The following is a 20,509-nucleotide window of genomic DNA, read 5'->3' on the forward strand; positions in this document are numbered from 1 at the left end:
ACTGCTTCTAAAACGCCATAGATTAATTTCAAATACTTGCTGCTGAACTTGCAATTTCATGGCCGTTTCTTCCCTGGCTCTGGGATGGAGGTGGTCCAGTTCCTTCCATTTTCATGCACCCAGCGCTTTGATGTGGTCATTTCCCCTTTAGATGTGGTCATTTCCATATCCTGATGTCCATCCATCTTCAGTTTGACCTGAGATTCAGCATCCTCTTTCTTCCTAAAGCCTAACACCAAACAGCCACCTCGTCTGAGGGACGTCGTTTCAGTATCTTTAGACTCTGCCACACCCTGGGCATGCAGCAGACACATTTCTTTCTTCTTTTCTCATTTATGACTCACAAATATTTTGCTAGTTGTTTTAATTTCCTTTGCAAGATCTAACACAGCTTGACTTTGGCAATTCTCACGTCACCCCTGCACTGCCTGACCTTTAACATAAACCTCTTTTTGCTGGTTAATCCCTTTTTCCATCCATTGCAGGCTTGTGGTTATTCCTAATATTCTTTTTGCGGTAATTCTTCATCCACTTAGGGCTTTGGCCTTTCCCCTGCGAGGTTTCCTCTCTTGCCTGGGATTGCATTCCAGATTGTTGTAAATTCAGTTGATTTCCCTGATTAATTCCCTTAATTTCTCAAAATTCCCCTTTTAAAAAAGTTAGCAGCAAGCTAACTACTTCTTTTTCATTTAAATTGCAATACCATGAGGGCATTAAATCCAAGATATTTTCTATGACAAATTCCTTTATAATGTCCTTACTTCTTAAGGACATTAAGGACATCTCCTTACTTCTTTTGCTTCAAGGCCAAACAAAAAGGTCTTCCCTCCTGTCGGATTAATGACATTTCAGTGAAGAAACCAGACTGTTGTGTCCAGGAGTAGCCGCATCTCATCGTTACTAGCAGTGTGACGGGTAGTTAGGGTCTTCATTAAAGACACCACTCCTATGCTTGACAGTATCAGCCCTATGACAACAGCACAGAAATCCACGTCCATGTCCACATCTGACCCCAATGATCTAGAGGAAAGTGCCAGCGTACGGCGTTTTAATGCTCCTGTCTCCTTCCTAGCGCTGCTGACACCTGCTAGATACTTCCTAGCCAAAGCACCGAAGGATGTGATTCCTCTCTCCCAGGCTAATGCTCTCCTTAGACTGTGTTTCTGCAGAGCCACTACGAGGTCCGCTGGCTCCTCTCCATCCCTGCTGCTGAGCCTGTGTCCCACTCATCGGTTCCCACACACTTCCCCAGCCTGACCCAACTATTTGCCTGATCTTCTGCAGATTCACCGTGGAAGCTGCCATGAGAAACAGCTGGTTTGCCTGATGTAGAGTCAATCCCTTTTTGAAAATTATTCTATTGACTTTTCCTTTCCTTCACCAGGTGTCTCAGTCAAATCTAAGCTCATTAGACCCTGCTTTACCTTAGACCCCTAATAAAGGTGTCACTTGGAAATGCCTGTAGGTTCTTGGTTGGAACCTAGGCCCCATCCTCAATCTCAAGGCCAAGGATCACTCCAATCTAGCGTCCCTTTCCACTCGTCTTCTGGCCTCCTGTTTTTCCTCTCTGTTGCTCTCATCTTGTGAAGCTTTGTAATCCCCCAATCCACAGGAACAGGCATGTTTTAGGAGCTTTGAGGCTTATAGGACATGGAAGGCTGAATTCTTTGGGACCTGGGTACAAATGGGATGTCAAATAGCTACTCCACTGCTGCAACAAGTTAATATCTGCTGGTGATTTAGGAAGAACTCTACATGCTATCAACCTCTCGCCAGTGGTTCTCAGCACCATGATTGCAAAGCTCGATAAATGACAGAAGTATCCTGAACTGTTTCATCCTCTTTTCCTTCTCTTCTGTTGGCTTTCAGGAGATAAAATCAGGTCCTTAGACCATCTCTGTCCCATGGCTTGAAACCTGCAGGAACTTGCTCTGCCTCCACCGTGCCAGCACTGATTCCTCTGACCTTTTTCCCGAACACAGCTCTTCCCTTCTTCTCTTTGCAGCTATACGGCACACCGCTAACTTGGGGTCTGTCCTGGTTTCGGCTGGGATAGAGTTAAATTTCTTCCTAGTGCTGTGTTTTGGATTTAGTATGAGAAGAATGTTGATAACACACTGATGTTGCTAAGTACCCTGCTAGTCAAGGATATTCCGCTTCCATGCTCTGGAAGAGGCTGGGAGGGAGCATAACTGGGACAGCTGGCCCAGCTGGCTAATGGGGTATTCCATACCATGTGACGTCATGCTCAGTATATGAATGGTAGGCGTGTTCCAGGAAGTAGCGATCGCTACTTGGTTATTGGTCAGCGGGTGGTAAGCAATTGCATTGTGCATCACTCATTTTGTATATTCTATTATTATTATTATTATTATTATTATTATTATTATTATTATTACTACTACTACTACTACTACTTTTTCTGTTCTATTAAACTGTCTTTATCTCAATCCACGAATTTTACTTTTTTTTCCCTCCCGACTCTCCCCCCATTCCACTGCGGGGGAGGGGGGGGGAACGAGCGAGCGGCTGTGTGGTGTTTAGCTGCCTGCTGGGTTAAACCACAACAAACAAACATTAATATGACCAAGAACAATTTGCTTTGTGGGTCTGGGAGGAAAGGTTTAGAAGAGAGGGACTGGAGGGGTTTGGCAGAGATGTTTCACCAGCACAAGGGGGAACACCTGCAGTCCCCGCAAATGCATTTGGTGATGGGTAGAGACTCCCTGGTGCTTCCCTGATAGTCCCAAGGGCTGGCACAGGGGACACACGCAGCCGGTGGGGTGAGGAGGAGATGGCCGAGGGGATTCCCAAGCTGCTGGTTGGTGCCCAAGCAACTCCAGGGCTGCTGTGCCCTTCCATGCCACCTCTGCCGGGATCAAGAGGGACTAGCCATGGGTCATGATTTTTGCACATGATGATAAAAGAGCAGGTCCCACCGACGGATGCCTGGCACAGCACGATGCCAGAGCTGCTCCTGGGGCAGGCCCCGAAAAGGCGTTCCCCTCCCCAGTGAGCTGGGGGTGAGCCTGTGTGTCCGAAAAAAATCTCTTCTGCTTACGACTTCAAGTGCATTTTTCACATGGGAAAAATCTTGCCGCTGGTGAAGGATCCAAGGAGAAAGCTGACGTGTGCCGGGTGACGGCTGCCAAGTGCTGGGAAGTGTTTGCTCTAAAGAGGTGTATGAAATTCCTTTCTAAAACCAAAATGAACCCGGCCTGCATTAGTTGTTTTGGGTCTGAACCAGGCAACTGGATGATGAGGCAAGGAGGACTTACACACCCAGAGGCTATGGAATAAAATAAAGAGTTTTCAAATGCAGCCCAGTTCCTGCGAGCACATCATCCCATTTTCTCTATACAGACTCAAACCCTGTGCTCGGGTTGAGATTTTTACCTGGAAAAGCCTAAGTTTGAGCTGGCCTGGCCACAGCCAGTGGTCACAGGGGGATAACAGACAATTTTCCCCTTGCAGGGACGTGCAGCACACTCTGGAATCCAATTCTTCACCTTCAAACCCTTCTTTTGCCACCTGTGGTGAAAAAATTTCTTATTCTTATTCTTATTTATTCTTATTCTTATTCTTATTCTTATTCTTTCTTATTCTTATTCTATTTTCTTTTCCCTGTGATGAATTGAATTTCTTATTCATTTTCTTTTTCGCTGTGATGAACTGAATTTCTTATTCTTTTATTTGTATTTATTCCTATTCCTATTCTTATTGTTTTTCTTATTTTCTTGTTCCTATTCCAATTCCTATTCTTATTTTTTTACTTATTTTTATTCTTATTCTTATTCTTTCTTATTCTTTTCCTCTTCCTCTACTAATGCTATTGCTATTACTATTACTACTATTACTATCACCATATTACTATTACTATTACATCATCATCACCATGACAGGCTGGCACCACCTTTCGCACCAAAACCCGACCATGCTGTGTGCTGCACAAACACAAAATGACCATGACCCCCATCCTGGAGCCTTCCCAGTTTAAGTGCCAGGGAAGCGTTGGCAGGACGGGGCAGCACAGGGGCAGACCCCTTGCTGCTGGCTGGCTTTGCCCAGGAGTTGGCACGTGGCCGCTGGAGAGCGGCACTGGGGACCTGTTGATGGTGGACGGGGATGGGGACGAGGGAGGCTGGTGGTGCAGCCCCAGCCGGGGTCGGGTGAGGCTGTGGTGCCCCGCGGGCAGGGGGAGAGCCAGTGCACACACAGCTATCTGGGTAACACGATAAGGAGCTCATGGCGTCTGAAAATAAAGGCTCATCCATCTAAAAAAAGCCCTGTGGGGGGGGTGAGGCGTTCTTTAACACCTAAGTGAAAGGGTTCTCACTTCTGCGCCAAGTTTAGGCTCAGGGAACGTGTACAACGATTTCATTTTAAAAGCAGAGGCGCACCGAGCTGGTGCGCAGATAATAATAATAATAATAATGATGACGATGATGATGGTGATAGTAATATTTACAGCTTGAGACAGTGCTTTTGGGCCACCACACATGGCCCCACTGTGCAAGGCCCCCTAAATGAGGGCAGCCCCTTCCTCCCAGCTGTTCAGTCTTAAAACTAAACGGGGAAATGCGGGGAAATGGTGGCACACGAGGACCTGAACGCCTGGGCTTTCCCTGCCTGTTTCTGGCAGGGTTGAGTCAGAAGACGTGGGAGGCAGCAGGGTGAGAGGGATGGAGCAGAGAGGCAGGGCGGGATGAGTGCTGCGAGGATGAGCCTGCCAGCCTGCAGCGGCAGCACAGGGAGGGGAGGAGGACATGTCCTGCAGAGGAACAGGGCATGGAGGGGGAATGCGTCCCTGCAGGGAAACAGGGCATGGGTAGGGATGTATCTCTGCAGGAGAACAGGGCATGGGTGGGGATGTGTCCCTGCAGAGGAGCAAGGCATGGATGAGAACATGTCCCTGTGGAGAAGCAGGATATGGATGAGGATGTGTCCCTGCAGGAGAACAGGGCATGGGTAGGGATGTGTCCCTGCAGAGGAGCAGGGCATGGATGGAGAGGTGTCTCTGCAGAGGAGCAGGGCATGGATGATGACGTGTCCCTGTGGAGGAGCAGGGCATGGATGGGGACAGCCCACCGCAGCCCCCTCTGCTCACCCCACTCCCCACTGAGGGAGCAGGCAGGTCACTGCTGCCCTTGGCATCATGCCCACCCCAGACCTGGGTTTGTGCAGGTGGTGGCTTCGGCTCTCTAACCTGCTTCAGCCCCTGACTGGGGCCAAACCCACACGACACGGGCTCCCTGCAGGTGTGGAGCGAGCGTGTCCTGTCCGTGGGCCCTTCTCCAGCCCCTGTGAGAGGTGGCCGGACCCACAGGCCCTGGGGTTGCCCATCCCCACATCCTGCTTCACCCAGCAGCAAGGAGGGGAGAGGCTTCCCGCAGCTGGGGTCTGCACCCAGGTGATGGCCTGATCCTGCTCCTTCTACAGTCCCTGGGCAGCTGGTTCGGGTGCTCCATGTTCCCCATGGGGTCACCAAGACCCACCCCTGCTTTGATGGGCTCGGGGCATAGACAGCATCAGAGTACAGACATGGTGGCCACCGGTCCTCCAGTAAGAGCAGAAAACCACTGGATGTGGTGCTTGCCGTGCTTGTTGCTGGGTGTGCTACGAGTTCAGGTGGAATTCATCCCGAGCAGCCATTTTTTTTACACACAAAATTGCAATGAGATTGTAAGAGCCTACCAGAAAGGGTCGTCTTAAAAATACTCTGAATAATCGGGCCAAGGGAGGGGACCTCCATCTCCTCCCGCCCTGTGACACCTTTCTCCCTCCTGGTGGGATTTCTCCTGCCTGGGTTGATCAAGTCCCAAACCAGGGACTGCCGGGGGGATGTCGGCTGCCTCTGCGGTCCCCCATCCTCGCCCCAAGCCCAGCTGTCCCACGGGAAGCTTCACATGCCTGGAGGGTCACCGGCTGCCCACCCCGCTTCTGCAGGGCCCCGGGGCGCTCCCAGGGCACGCAGGCACCGGGGGGGCCGTGCACGGGGAGTCAAAGAGGCCACCAAGCAGCCAGGAAAGCCACCAGGATGGCCAGGCGTGGGTACGACCCCTAGGAGAGGTGGTGGCACTGCTGTCCCTCAGCTTCTAGCTTGCTGTTAGCTCCGTCGCTGCCTCTCCCAGCGGTACCGAGGAAAACACAAGCTCCCATCCAGCACTGAGCTTTGCCATGGGTCCTCGGCCGCTCGCAAGACGGGGGGGCCAATGTGGACCTGGGTCTCATCTCTCATCGCTGCCCTGCTTTGCATCAGTGGAGGGTGCTGGCAAAGGACCGAGGTCCGGGCTGCAGCAGGGCCACGCAGGGTTACTCCGGAAAATATGCGCGCTGATATTTTATTCATCTGAAGCTGAAGTGGTCGGTATGAAAGAAAATAGCTGTGGTCTTTCATACCTCGAGTCAATGAATTCCTGGGCCTTTTATAGCTGAGGAATGCCGGGCGCTCTCGGTTGGTTTTACAAAGCTGTGAAGCTGCGGCTTAAGGTCTGGATGAGCATTAATCACGGCAGGGACGATGACAGCTGCTCGTGTTTTACCCGGCTTTCAGGCGGGTATCACACTTCTGCACGTTGCGCCCCGTTTTCCCCACTGGTCTGGGGCATTTGCTTTGGTCTGTGTCGGGGGTTGTTACCTTCAGGCTTGTGGGACCACTGGCTCCACCGGTTTTAGTACTGGGGTTCAAGGGAGGGTCCATGCCCGGCACACCAGCGCAGTGCTAGCACAGGAGGCAGCTCAGCACCAACCTTGGGCACGTCCCTGTGCTTTGCTTTTTGCCCCAGGCTGCCGTTTGAACAGCACTTTTGCACCATGGGAGCGAGGAGGAGTGTCTCCCAAATTACCGTGATCTCTGTAATAAAAGCTACAGACCTGTAAGAAGATGGGGCTCGAGGTCCATGTGCAGACGGTCTCTCAAGCCCCCATCACTGCAGGCTGCCAGCTGGGAAGGGCAGTCCGGCACAGATCCCACCGGGTACCACCGACCCGCCGGGCTCGCCCACCCCCACACTGTGCGTTTTCTGGGCGAGAAGCTCATCCGCTGCAGGGTACCCAAAAACCTGGCCAAGGGTGGTCCAGAAACACCGTGGGATGCTCAAATCAAGCCTGATTTGTTGGGTTGCATCCAGACCCCAGACTGGGGATCCCAGTGGCAAGTGGACGCTTGGCAGCATCCTTCCTGCTGGCGAGGGATGTCTGCACTTTGCGCATGTTTCACTGCAGCGTGCCTTAAGTCCAGCTCCAAGAAGTATTTAGTGATGCAAGAAGACACAGCTTTTCCCCCAGAACGCACCTCACCGCTGTTTGTACATTTGTTCCTACAATGTAGGGAGGAGAAAGCCCTGAATATGGTAACAAACCAGAGCAGAAGAGACGTCGCAGCTGTATCGTGCACTGAATCCAAGTGAATCCTGAAAAGGTCTCATCATTTTGGGTGGGACTTGACTCGTGATGTTTGAATGCCTCTAAATGGTAATTTTGTTAATATTTTTAGCTCTTCTGAGCTCTCTCCCTGTATGTGGTAGGTAAGGAGATCGCTGTCCAGTACTTACTTTTGGGAACATGCAGTCATCAGGGATTTTAACGTTTAAACAAATTGACTCTGAAGTTTGCTTCTTTCTACTGTTTTTTTCCCTGAGATTAATATGCAAAATTTACTTAACAGTGATGTTCTTTTTTGGCTGGAGCATCCACGGTGAAGACACAACCCAAAAATGAGATAAAACCCCACCTTGTTATACCTGAACACAGCTGGCCACAAGGCTTTCCCCAGCCTAATACTGGTTTTGCCTCTGTTGATTTCTTTTCTCCCATGGCCTTGAAAAACCAAGCTAAGCCCCAAACCTTACTGTCAAATCTTGACTTTAAGAAAGCTGAAAGCCACAATCTCAGTAATCACCAAATTTTTGTTCTTGGTGGTAAGAAGCCAGGGCACTAAAAATACTTCCAGCTGCCATGTCTTGAAGATGGAGTAATCAGATGGGTCAGGCCGACCTGTGCTCGCACAGGGAACACAAGGTGTTGGGATATTGGTGAAGCAAACCGCTGCTCGAGTTTCTGCAAACCCCCTGGGTCTTTGCTGACACACTCCTGCCCAAGAACAAGTTGTTTTTTTAATGTGTGTGAGGATTTGGGGAGAGGAGGTTGGGACAGGCAGAGCAGAGCGCATAGGGGAGAGATGCCCTTAGTGGCTTTCATGCCTTTCATGCCTGCAGCTCCCTGGGACCTGATTCAGGAATTTTCTAACAGACACTTTCAAGAGCATGTGAGAGCCTGCTGAGCAAACCTCCCTTCCTCACAGCCAGACACTTGGGTAACTTTTGCTCCCCTCCCCCAGTTCATTTCAGTTGCATAAGCAAACATACGAGCAGTATTTCCACCGGGCCGGAGCACTCCCTTTGCCCACACAACAACAGCTTGAAATGGGACCTGATCTTTATTCCTTACTGAGGACGTTACAGTAATTCAAGAATATATAGATCAAAAGGTATTTAGGTATCTCACTCACACTGATCCAACACCTGTCAAATAAAGAAGCCCCAGACCCTCAAGAACAACAACAACAACAAAATCAATGGGAATGTTATGCTTAGCGGGAATGTAGAGCTAAATGACCTTCAGATTTTCGCCAAAATGTCTCATTAAGTTTCCACCTCATTTCCTTCAGGTGAAGATGAGCTCGCTAAAATCCTGCTCTTCTTGCTTGGCAAAGCTCTCAGTTTGATCCTCTGCTTTGCAGACCCAATGATTTTGTGTCCACATACACCTACCGATGGCACCTGCTGTGGGGCCCTTCATTAACAGCTATGAGAAACAGAGGAGACGCAACCTTAAAATCCCCAAGGTATCACTTCTTAGTCTTAGCACGTTGTGTGCAAAGCTTAGAGAATTATTTTAAAAGTCCTTTCTTCTTGGGGACTGAATATATTCACACTGGAAAAGTGAGAAAAGAAACATGTTTATACATTTATTATATACAATATTAAGGCACAAGTTTAAACAGCAAAGAATAAGAAATCTTTGGCTGACCAACAATATCAATATTTGCTGTGGGTGACACAAAACGTTCTTCATTTTCCCCCCTATGTACAAATAACGCTCCAGCTGTACAACACTGTACACCAACTTCTCTATACAACCAACGACAATAAAAAATGACAGTATTTTACAACTAGTTACCAACGTTACCTGGAATGGCTACAGCACAGTTTCCCAAAACACAAAACAGTTCAAAGAGCTGGGAAAACCAGCACAAACGGAGTTGCACCGCTCTGCTGAGAGGGGCTGATTTATGGCAGTAGTGCTCCACGCAAGTCCTGCTAGTGCTCGGGCTGGGGGGAGACCCACTGGTCCTCCAGACCTTCCCTCCAGGAAAACTAACATCTCTTGAGTTCAACACAATTGAGGAGAATGAACCTTCGAGTTTATTTGAGCTGGGACTCCAAAAGCAAATGAGAGTTGCCTACACCGTAGTCTCTTAACAAACGGTTTCTTATATGTGACCATGAATCTGGGGCAGCATCGGTTGTAAACACACTTTGGGATACCAGAAACTGGAGGGACTGTGGTCTCCACGAGGAGGAGGAGTGCTGTACTCTAGCCAACTTGGAGAAGCTGAGCTGCACCACTACCAAACATAACTGAAAGCCACATCACACACGGTGATCTGACATTTGTGATGTGGCTGACACCTAGCTGTCTGCCTGTACACAAATTATTAAATAGTTTCATCAAAAGAAATAATACAGCCGGTAATAAAATGCTTATGGACTTCCAAGCACCTGGGTATCCTTATTTCTTGGAGAAAAATGATGAAATGAAATATTCCCCATTGTTTTACTCGTATCCCCTTGTTTTGTCTTCCTCCTGCCCTGCTCCCACCACAGACACTCGGGGAAGGGCCACAGAGGTGGGTCAGCGCTGCTGCCATGCGCAGGCCCGGCTTTTATGCAAACACTTACAATCTTTAAATTAACTTTAGAGAAAAAAAAATTATTTTACAAGGCATATATTAAGCTGCGTAACATCTTCCAAGGGTTTTACACATTTGGTTTCACAATGCAAAGCTGCTAATACTCGAAACACACAGTTCGCTTGCCCACACAACCTACCTACCACTACTTCGTTTAACAAGTGCAAAAATCAAAAGCGGGTGACACCGATATATGTCTAATTCTATGTACATGCAAAAATAAGTGCATAGGTTTAACATAGCAATTTTCTTTTTAAAAAAACAAGCATCAGCCAGGCAGTATTGAGCGCAGGGCTCTGGCCCCTGCAGGCATTGAGGTTGCAAGTACTTCAGTTTTCAGCGAAAGCAAAGTTTAAAGTGCCTGGTGTTTTCACAATCAAGTGCTCTGATCCGATACCTACAGGAAGGGGTGACCTTGAGCCAGCCCTGAGCACGCGATTACTTCCAGCATCCATCAATTTTCCATTCTAGGCAGCTTCACTTAAAATCCCATCACCCTTTTTCCCAAAGCCAAGTTCTTCCTAATGTCGTTACGGTGCACCACAAGGTTCAAGAACAGCAAAGCCACTACAAAAATACCTCCAAGAAGAAAACTGCCTGATCAGCATGTGCAATGCATGAAGAAAAGGGTACGCCATGATTAACACTGCTGGTGAGTTGGCTGTCTTACAAAGACAGTCGCCACTTCTTACAGAAATCAGGGACTAAGCTGAAAATGAGAAATGTTCCACCCTGGGTAAAACAAGGTGAAAAGAAACTGCAGCTCAGCACAGAAACCAGATGATGCTCATGCTTTGCTTTGCAGTTAAACTCTTCCCGGCCTGATCCTACACCCCTTAATGCCCAGCCCCATGTCAGCTTGAACGGCAGGTTTGTATGCTCAAGGAAGGTAGGATTTGGCTGTAGGTATTCAAAAATAAAGAAAAATCCTGTTCTTACCACAAACACACTGATGCTTCCACTACTATGAACCGTGCACAGTTAGAAGCATCTTCTGATCTCACATGCAAGCCCAGCTTAACTCCACTGGTAACGCTCCCATGTGACCCCTCTCTGAATGAGCTTCTGCACTGCACAACCCTTCGGGGAGCTGCCGGGATCTTCCACCGACTTTCCCTCCTGGAACCTTCCCATCCTTACAAAAGGGATTGCTTCAGCAGGGTCCTCCTCCCCCCGCTCTACTTTCATCCTCCATGGGAATTCCAGCCAACAACTGCTCCTACCAAAAACAGAAGTCCCAGCAAGCTCTGAGGTTGCAAGACACGAATATTTGCACTGTAAATCCAGCTCCAAGAGCAACACTTGTCCAGCCAGTAAAGAGGCACCTGACCTGCCTGCCCAGGAAAACCACACCACTTCAAACAAATACTTACAAGAACCTGCTGTGTACATCTACGGACCGAATTTCACCGAAATTAAGCAGTGAATACTTTTGAGAAATGAATTGATATTGAGGGAGATGCAAGTTTCTCCTGGGTTATTCAGAAACTCGCTCAAAAGAGCCAGGATTTCACTCCCTGTTCTGGCTGCAGAGAGGCAGGAAAACAGAGTGGCAGTTTGCACCCAATCTGTAACTTCGCTACCTCCTCTTTACACCAGAAAATGCAGTTTCCTTTTCCCTCAACGATCCCCTTCTCACGCCACATTCTGTTTTCAACGCCCCTTTCTGCTCAGAAAATCCCAGACGTTCATTTCAACCATCATCTTCAGCACTCTTGACTTCTCGCCTGGTCCAAAGTCTCAACATATCAGACTCAAGCTTCGTTTCAGGCACAAACTTTCTCTATCTTTCTTCAAACTCTCAGGGTTAGTTTTTAAGGTTGGCACACCGAGGACCATCTTGGACCTGGCTGTATGCACACAAAACCCCAGAGACGCCATCCTCTGCTCAGATGAGGACTTCCATCATGTCCGTATCTGGAAACTCGGGCTTGTGGAGCAAGCTACTCACTCTGCCTTTGCTGTCGGACAGCTTCCCGTGGCTTGAGTTCTCTGCAACAAGAAGAAGGGAAAGTTGGTCTTCAGCTCAAACCCAACAGCAAATTGTTCAAAGCAAATATAAAACCTTTTTTTTGGGTGGTGGAGCACATCTTAACTGTACGTATGTCCTGCATACTGAAAGCCAAATTTGATCAGGAGGCCGAGAACATGTCATGCTGAATTCCCTGCACAATGAAATAGGTGTATTCGTGTCCACAGACCCCAAGGGCAGGCGAAAGGTGGTTTTTAAGAGATACAGACCAAAGTACCTCTTTAGCTGTGGCCCTAGAGAGAAACAGGCATTTGTGAAAGGTCTACATCACTCTACCAAGTTACTACTTGTCATCTGATCCACAGTATCTCTCCACACGTATGCTCCGATTCTGCATCAGGTACAAAATTTAGGAGTTTAAAACATCACGAAGGCAGTACACAAATAATCAGGTAGGTTGTTTAATCTAAAATGTATTACTTTGCCAGTGGGATGGGCTAAGAGAAGGTATATGGCCGATTATCACAATGTATGATACATGTTGTTAGGTGTTTATCTTCATCACCATAGTTCTCAAAAGTCAAATTCAGGGAGAAGGAGGACTCTAATTTCTTACAAGCAGCTTGAAAGGCTATTTTAAGAGTACCTGGAAACAAATTCCCATCTGGATTGCCCAAAACACAGTAATCCAGAGTTTCAAGGAATCAGTGATATTCAGCCCTATTAATGATACATGGCATATTTTTACAGGGAAGGCTTGCTTTCGAGACAAGATGGATGTGTAGGAAACTGGCATTTTCAAAACAATTTGTGTAAAATATATGTCTCCCTTGCTGCAAACCACCAGTTTCCACCTTCCAAAAATAATTAAAATTGTATTTCTTTACCTCCCCCCCCCAAATCTCCACTTTCTCCTTACTATTTGCCCCCAGGTTTCCTTTAAAAATTAGGCACAAGGTTAATGCCTCCACTAACCATGGTTTAAGTTGAAAAACAGAGAAGGGTCTAAGCACGTGAGCAGGTGTGGAGTGTTTTCAAGGTGTGAAACTCTGTAATTTTATCTCTGGCAGCATGAATAATTGCATTTGTTGGAAACTCTGCCTGCCGCAGGCAAGCGGAGCTTTACAGAAGCTGCCGAGCATGAAGCTCTGCAAAGCCAGACTAGGCAACCTTGGAAAGTTCTCTCCCCACAATTTTAGTTTCCCTGAAGAAACCTCCCCACCACCTTATAAATTGTGAAGGCATCAATGCTGGGGTGTCTCTGGGGATCCGCTGAGAGCCCTGGGGTGCTGGCATTTCGCACCAAAGTGGGGATCTGGCAGAGCTCACCCAGTTTCTCGCCGGCCACTCGTGTCCCTGGGGGCCGTGGGGACGGGCTGTGCGACGGGGTGGTACCCAGCCGTCCACGGCCGGGGAAGGAGGCGGCAGCAGGCCAGAAGAGCTCGGCGCTTTTGTCCGTCTGGGTGCTGCTGTCTTTGCTGCCCGTCTTCGTGTGGGAGGCCACCGGTGCTGGGACGGGCATGCAGGACAAGGAGGGCAGCGGAGGAGGCAGCGAGGGTCCTGGTGGGTGGTCATGGTGCTCCTTCCCCAAGAGCAGGCCTGAAAACACGTGGTGGTCAGTCACACCCCGGCTCAAACGTAAATGCTGTCCCCCTGTCCCACCCCAGAGCTACAAGGCACTGGTCTGGATATGTCTCCAGCCCTTTAGCTCAGCTTAGCTTTTCCCCTCGACACTGCCTGTTGTTCTTCTCCTGACATCTACATAGTACTTTCCTACAAATCAGCCTTTTGAGAGCAGCTGCCCTTTCCTGCATCCCCTTCTGCATGTCCTAGTGGTACCCCCAGCACTGCCTCACACACTCCATATACCCTGTTCCATGTGGCCCCAAACCACAGTCCTGCACTCACTTTCCCATTTAGCTGCCACATCACTCATGCACTCCTACCCAAAGGGATTCTCATCCTCTGGTTTAACCAGGCTTTTTTTCTAGCCCAAATTTGTTATTTACTCCTACAAAGTTGCAAACATCATCTGCTTGTTTCTGGTAGGCTTTCCCCCAACTATGGCTTTCTATAATCAGTGCAGAATGATTTTATATGATTAAAGATATAATTAAGATACAATGCAAGGTAAAAAAATGACTAATTTTTGACTTCAGCACAAGGACACATGTTCTTCCCATGGAAAGTGCTCTGGAAATGAGCCATCAGGGCAATGTGTGCCATGGCCAGGATCACTTTTGCTAAGCTCAAGCAGAAGGATTAGGATGAAGTGATGGATGAGCCAAAGCTTAAGCAGAAACTAAGCTCACCTATGCTTCCCTTCCAGATCTTCTCTTCCTTCTTCTCCTCAGCTATCTGGTTGCTGGTGAGTGAGGTCTGGCGCGAATGCGCACCCGTAGCAGCAGCAATGGAAGGGACGGACCGAGCTGGTCGCAGGCTGGCGCTGTCGGCTTTCCCAGGGTCCTTCCGTGACCGTTGCTGAAGGACCTTGATCATGGCATCCTTCTCAATTATTTTTGCATGGAGATTCTTTATTCTGCCAAAATATGAATGCCTTGCTTATGGGAATGGAATGGGCAGCTCTCCCCACCCTGGGCAGGATGGGTCTCGGGAATGTGCCCTGCTGCTCCGTCCCCTCTGGTTTTGAGTGACTTGGACGAGGCAGCTCCCACCAGCTCCTCTGAGGATAACCATGCACTTCGAAACAGGCAGTTTTTCTAGCTATTAAGCCAAAACTGGGAACTCTTTTCCGCAAGGTTAACTGAACACATCTATTGCTGTGGCTTTACCAACCCAGTGGAAGCAACAAGGGCAGTATCCTGACTGGGCTGCAGATTGCTCCCTTCATCAGAATACAGAGGCAATTTCCACCCCTGTAATACATTGGGGCCAAATCTGGAAACCCTCCTTTGGCAGGCCGAGTTAACCCCACGATTCGGGTCTGTCATCAGCTGGAGTAAAGACTTGCTGAAGCGAGCGGAAAGGTTCCCTTCTAATAGCTCTGCTGGGCTCTTGCTTCTCCCTCACCTGCAGAAACAATCAGCACACGGTGTGCAGAGCCGAGCAAAGCTCGCTACTTCTCTCATACAGACCCCAAAGACTCTCAAATCACAAAAAAATAGGATTATCTGAGACTTTTCTCCAGGAATGATTAACACCAAATCATACCGAAGACTACAAAACCACATTTAAAAAAAAATTATTGTACATGTACGATATGACAGCCAGATGATTATAGCTTGACTGTGATGTACAATACATAGTCCAATGCAGCTGCATTTTGTGAAGCAGTGAAAGCCAAAATGCCGCATCTGGAAAACGTATACGTACAAGGGAGATAGCTAGTAACTTCATGTTGGTGTTAGTTTTCATAATAAGATATCTAATTTGCAATGGAAACACAAGATCCTAATCTATCTTTAATGAAGCCAATGGCAAAATTCCATTACTTCACTGGAAGCAGGATTAGCTTGCATCTGTGAGTAGAAAACAAAAACCAAACCCAGTAAAAACAATCACTGATATTTTCCACAAGCAACAAATATATCTTTTTATAAAAGTGTCTGCAGACCAGTGTTTTTGTGGGGAAGCCAGCATTGAAGCACAGATTTTAAACAGTTTTTCAGTAAAAACCTAGAGGAATACACAAACTTTCTCAAAGGATTTTTACTCATCAAAAGGCCACTTCTCAACAGGAAAAAAGTCTGGATTAAAAATACTGCCCAGGTCTAATGCTGAACTACATGGCCACATGTCCACTTGTGTGCTGAAAATGGAGAAGTATCTGCAACAACGAACGTTACTCTCGCTGACTGGCTGTGCCCAAAAAAGTTTATTTTGTATCTTCTACACTTGTAAATTCATCTTTTTTAGTGGTGCTCGTGGTGCTAAATTTTGCAGGTTTGTTCCTAAATGCCAATGTGACCATCATCAACTTGGATGTGGGAAAATTAGTGTATCTAGAAAGAGCAATAAGCAGGCAAGGAGCGAAGAGCAAGGCAAAGGCAAGCCCTCGCATTGCTGATTACGTAGGAGCGGGATTACAACTTCAGCTTTTACGACCAGACGCTCTTGCTTCCAGAGGGGGATTTTCACCAAGATTAAACAAGCATTCAGCTTCCTCGCATGCCAACCTACTTTTAATAGTGTAAGAGCCTCTGTTTTGTAAGAAGGTCGTTTTTAGCACAGAGAAGGTTTAACGGGAAGGTAGGGAGGAAGTTATCTAATGACAGCAACTCTTTAATCCGTTTTAATGCAGAAGAGCAAAACTACGTCAAAGTGAAGCTAAGCCCATCCTTTGCAGGCGGGCATGAAGGAACAGAAGGCCATCCTGGTTTATGTGAACCCAGCCCAAACCCCACCACGAGCAGGTACGGCACAACGGCCCCTTACGTGTACTCCATGTCCTGGCAGCGCCGGTTGGCTTGCACAATCTCCTCCTCCTCTTGCCAGCCCCGCACCTCCAGCGCGCTCTCGCCGTAGCTGCCGTTGCGTGAGTGGCTCGGGGCTGAGGTGTCCCTGGCAAAGTGGTTCAACACGGTGAGTCGGGCTCCTGAGACTGCAAGGGCAGCTTTTGCAAGTGAGATTGATCCTTGCAAAGAAAACCCCAAACCCACATTCAAAGAGCAAGCTACTGATTGTTGCCTGTCAAGCAGACAGCTATCTTGTGTTGGGTTGCCTTGCTGCGGTCTACTCTTGGCTTGGGTTTAGTCATTAACGCCATTAAATAACCGGGCTGATGGAACAGAGAGCACGCTAAAATTGTGGGCGAACCCCATGGGGCTAACAACCGTCCTGGAGACAGGGTCAGACACCAGACGGACTCACTCACCGAGGAAATGGTCCCAAGTCAACAAGACTACATCACAAATAAGAAACAAAATTGCACACTCTGGAAGGTGAAAAATAGCACAGGAATTGCTGCCTAGACTGGAGCGCAAAAGAAACGGATCATCCTGAGTCGTGCACTCAACCGCATTTCAAAGGTAAATCTCATTTTAGGACATTTTCAGGGGATTTGGCTTCTAAGAAACTGCGGCGAGAAGTTAAATATCCCGTCCTCCTCGTTGCTGGAAAGCCTCACTGCAGTGCCTTATGTGCTTTTGGGCACCACGCTTTGACACAGGCAAACTGGAAACAGTCCAGTCAAATGGAAAGGGGTTTACATCAGGACATGTGAAAAATGGCTGAAGGAAGTAAGTTAGTTCAGCCCAGGGAAGATACAACAGGGGGGATATGTGTCTTCCAATATTTACAAGGCTGTTACAATGTTGACAGTGATCTGTTGTTCATCACATACACCTGGGAAGGACAAGAATCAATCGAGGTAATTTGCAGTAAAGAGGTTTAGCTTAGCGATCAGGAGAACCTTTTTATTTTGAAGCTTAATGAAGCGGTGAAACAGCGGACTTAGGCCACAAAATTTCCCTCAGTACAGGTTTTTAAAACTAGGTTAAACAAACACATTGCAGACCGTGGGACGGATGCAGCCATATACCAACAGTCCCTCCTTGCTCCGTCGGTGCGGCGGGGAGGAGTTGCCTTACCTATGCTGTGCAGTTTGGCAGCCCGAGACTTTACCATTGAGGCCATGGCTTGAAGTCTGGCACCTGGATTTGATAAACCTTTGGATCTGGTCAGAAGGGTAAATCCTGTCTTAACCGACTATTGTATCCCACTGGAATAACACCACGGAGAGGTGCATTAACCCTGGCAGTGCAACTCAGCAGGGAAAGGTACGCAAAATCCAGCCGTAAGAAAATATCCATTCCTTATTATTCCCCCATGCTTTCCGCTGCGAACAGAGCTGCCCGCTTGCAGCAACATCTTACCTCTCCGTTGCAGCTGTGGCTGCAGCATTCATGGCAAAGTGCCTGATCGTACTCTCCTCCAGGTACTTCTGCTCCCACTTGGTCATGTCGGCTTCCAGGGCCAGGATCCTCTCTTCCTTCTCCCGTACCAGCTCCATCAGGGCCGGGGCATTGTGCTCCGGGAGGCTGCTCGCCTGGTAGCTGCCCTGCCTCTGCCGGTGGAAACAGCGAGATATCACCTCCTGCCAAGTATGGGAGCTACTGGCTCTTTTTCCCCACGTCTTCTCTGGAGCTCACAGACATCCCCATGTGTTTTGACAGGGGCAAGGGGAAACCCCAGGCTAAACCCCTTACGGTGCAGGAGGACAGGCAGGTTGACCATGTGCGCAAGCCCAGCACACGCTTCTCCAGACCATGCTGACAGAAGCAGGGATTTGGTTGCTCCCTGGATGTGCAGGGATTTTGTGGGATACCCCAAGCCAAGGAAAAGGTAGGAAAAAAAGCTGATAGGAAAAAGAAGCAATGAAGCTTTAAAAGATACTCTTCTTGCTGGGACTTCATCACATGGCTGGGCAGTACTTGGTATGGACAGGCAGTTATTACCAGAGGGTTTATATATAAAAGCAGGAAAAAAAGTGACATGTAACCTAGCTACATGTAACCTATTTAAAACAGCAGCTGGGAAAATACTGACTGTTCTGCTGACTCCAGTAAAAAGGAGAAAAAAAAGCTCTTTTTTCTCTGTGATGAGAAAATATTTCAGTAGATATAACTTTGATAACTCAGAGAAGACAGCTCTGAAGTAAAAAGTTGGGGCATCTTGAAGCAACATGATTCGTTGCAGGGTTGTGGCTCATAAAACAAAAAGTATAGATAGTAAAAAAAGAAGTCTCCTCTCAAAGCTGATAGATGAGCTGTGAAGTCAGAGCATCTTTCTTCTAAAAACTTGCTAGAGGGAATTGGTGTAGGCATTTGAGAACTATGGCAACCCAAATTACAGTGGCTGATTACAGTGCCAAAAAAAAAAAATTAAAAATGAAGCAGTCTGTAAGTTACAGAGGAATTTTCTGCCAAAATGAGCAGATGTAGCCTGAATTTCCAAGACAAGGACTTTGTCGTTAGTCCATCCCAGTTACTTAATATATTGATTTGTCCCTATATTCCAGCCCAAAGAACAAAACCTTTTCGAGTTCTAGTTTTACCTTCACTTGAATTTCAATTGTATTTTCTCAAATGTTTTTTCATTTACACCAGCATTAGCATGTCATATCCATGTAACTTCTTTTTTAAATTGGAGGAGAGCCAGCTAAGGGACAATTGAGAAGAGTTACTGGAAGAAGACAGGAACAGCAAGCCCATGGTGGACAGGTCAAGAAAGACTTAACGTACTTATATGGCAGCAAGGAAGAGCCAAGACTTATGGGAAGGGTCTCCAGGGAGGAGCAGCGTCAGCGATGCCGTTGGAGGGCTGCTGGGGGACTTGCCCTGCCCTAGGTATGCCAGGGAGAAGGAGATGCTCTCAGGTCCAGCCACCTCATGACTCTGCAAACTGCTGATATTGCCCATAGACCTATTTTGCAGCCGCATCCTGCCAGCAGGATCAGACCCTCTACTTTGGTCTCCACTAATGGCTCATAAATAAGGTAGCAGATACATTTCTTGAGAGAGATATGAGTGGGGCCTTCAAGAGTTACAAGAGCATCATGCTTTGCTTATGTTGCTGGTTTTTCCCCAAGTGAAGGTTTGATACACTCAGCAAATCTGCTTGCTAGTGCCCGTGTATTCAGCACTCGGTGCTGGCTGTAACCTGTAAATCCTCCCTGAAATCTCCCCGTGCTTCTTTTCCCCCTTTTCACAGATGACTGGACTTTGGGACTTGGGGATGGAGGACAATGTGAGAGACCAAGTTATCTATGCAAAGAAATAACTGTGCATAACGCTATCCCTCTGAGGACACAGGGGACAGAAATGCAAAACTATACTTCTAGCCAGTCTGGACTGGACTGATTTGAAATAATTTATTGTCTGAAGATGATGACACCATCAGACTCGATGATCCTTATGGGTCCCTTCCAACTCAATATATTCAATGATTCTATGATTTGTCTCCAGATCTGTTATGGACAGAGGTTTCTGTGAACCAAGTACATCATATTTGTCCAGAATGAATATTGCCCTTGCTCCCACCTAATCCCACATCATCCCACCTTGCTTTTTCAATAAAAGATTGGCCAAATCTGTGGGCTAAATCTCACACCCACGTGTACTGCACCTTTCCTCTCCTCCTTTGGTGTGGAGCTGATCTTGCACAATCTGTGATTGCTGGAAGAACATTCTCCCCTGGCAGGTGTGGGGGGACACGTAGGGGCAGAGCCCTGCCTGCCCTTGAGCAGAGGAGCCAGGACCTTCCAGCCCTGCAGCAGGCAGGGCTCAGCCGCATCCAGCAGCCCCACTGTGGAGCTCCCCCATCCTCTGCTGAAAATCAGGAGTTAGAATCATAGAGTGGTTTAGGTTGGAAGCGACCTTCAAAGATCATCTAAGTCCAACCCCCCTGTCATGGGCAGGGACATCTTTCACTACATCAGGTGGCTCAAACCCCTGTCCAACCTGACCTTGAACACTTCCAACGATGGGGCATCCACAACCCCATCCAAAGGAAAGGCTTAGGTGGAAAGCCCAACGACCTGAACCCACAAGCACCTGGTAGGGCTGCAAGCGACCGTCCTTCTTTAAAAGCAACACCCAAGACCC

General features: G+C 47.9%; 1 protein-coding gene across 1 annotated transcript in view; it reads right to left on the reverse strand.

The window, feature by feature from the left end:
- Window positions 1-8,943: 8,943 nt before the first annotated feature.
- AMOTL1 (angiomotin like 1) overlaps window positions 8,944-20,509 on the reverse strand; it is a 73,152-nt gene continuing 61,586 nt past the window's right edge. The window contains exons 10-14 of the mRNA XM_075140130.1: window positions 17,780-17,970; window positions 16,341-16,466; window positions 14,258-14,484; window positions 13,275-13,544; window positions 8,944-11,965 (exon numbers count right to left, since the gene is read on the reverse strand). Of these exons, the coding sequence (XP_074996231.1) occupies window positions 11,862-11,965; window positions 13,275-13,544; window positions 14,258-14,484; window positions 16,341-16,466; window positions 17,780-17,970 (918 nt within the window). The 3' untranslated portion in view covers window positions 8,944-11,861. The remainder of the gene's footprint in view (window positions 11,966-13,274; window positions 13,545-14,257; window positions 14,485-16,340; window positions 16,467-17,779; window positions 17,971-20,509) is intronic.

This window comes from Calonectris borealis, chromosome 1, assembly GCF_964195595.1.
Source record: "Calonectris borealis chromosome 1, bCalBor7.hap1.2, whole genome shotgun sequence".
Taxonomy (NCBI): domain Eukaryota; kingdom Metazoa; phylum Chordata; class Aves; order Procellariiformes; family Procellariidae; genus Calonectris; species Calonectris borealis.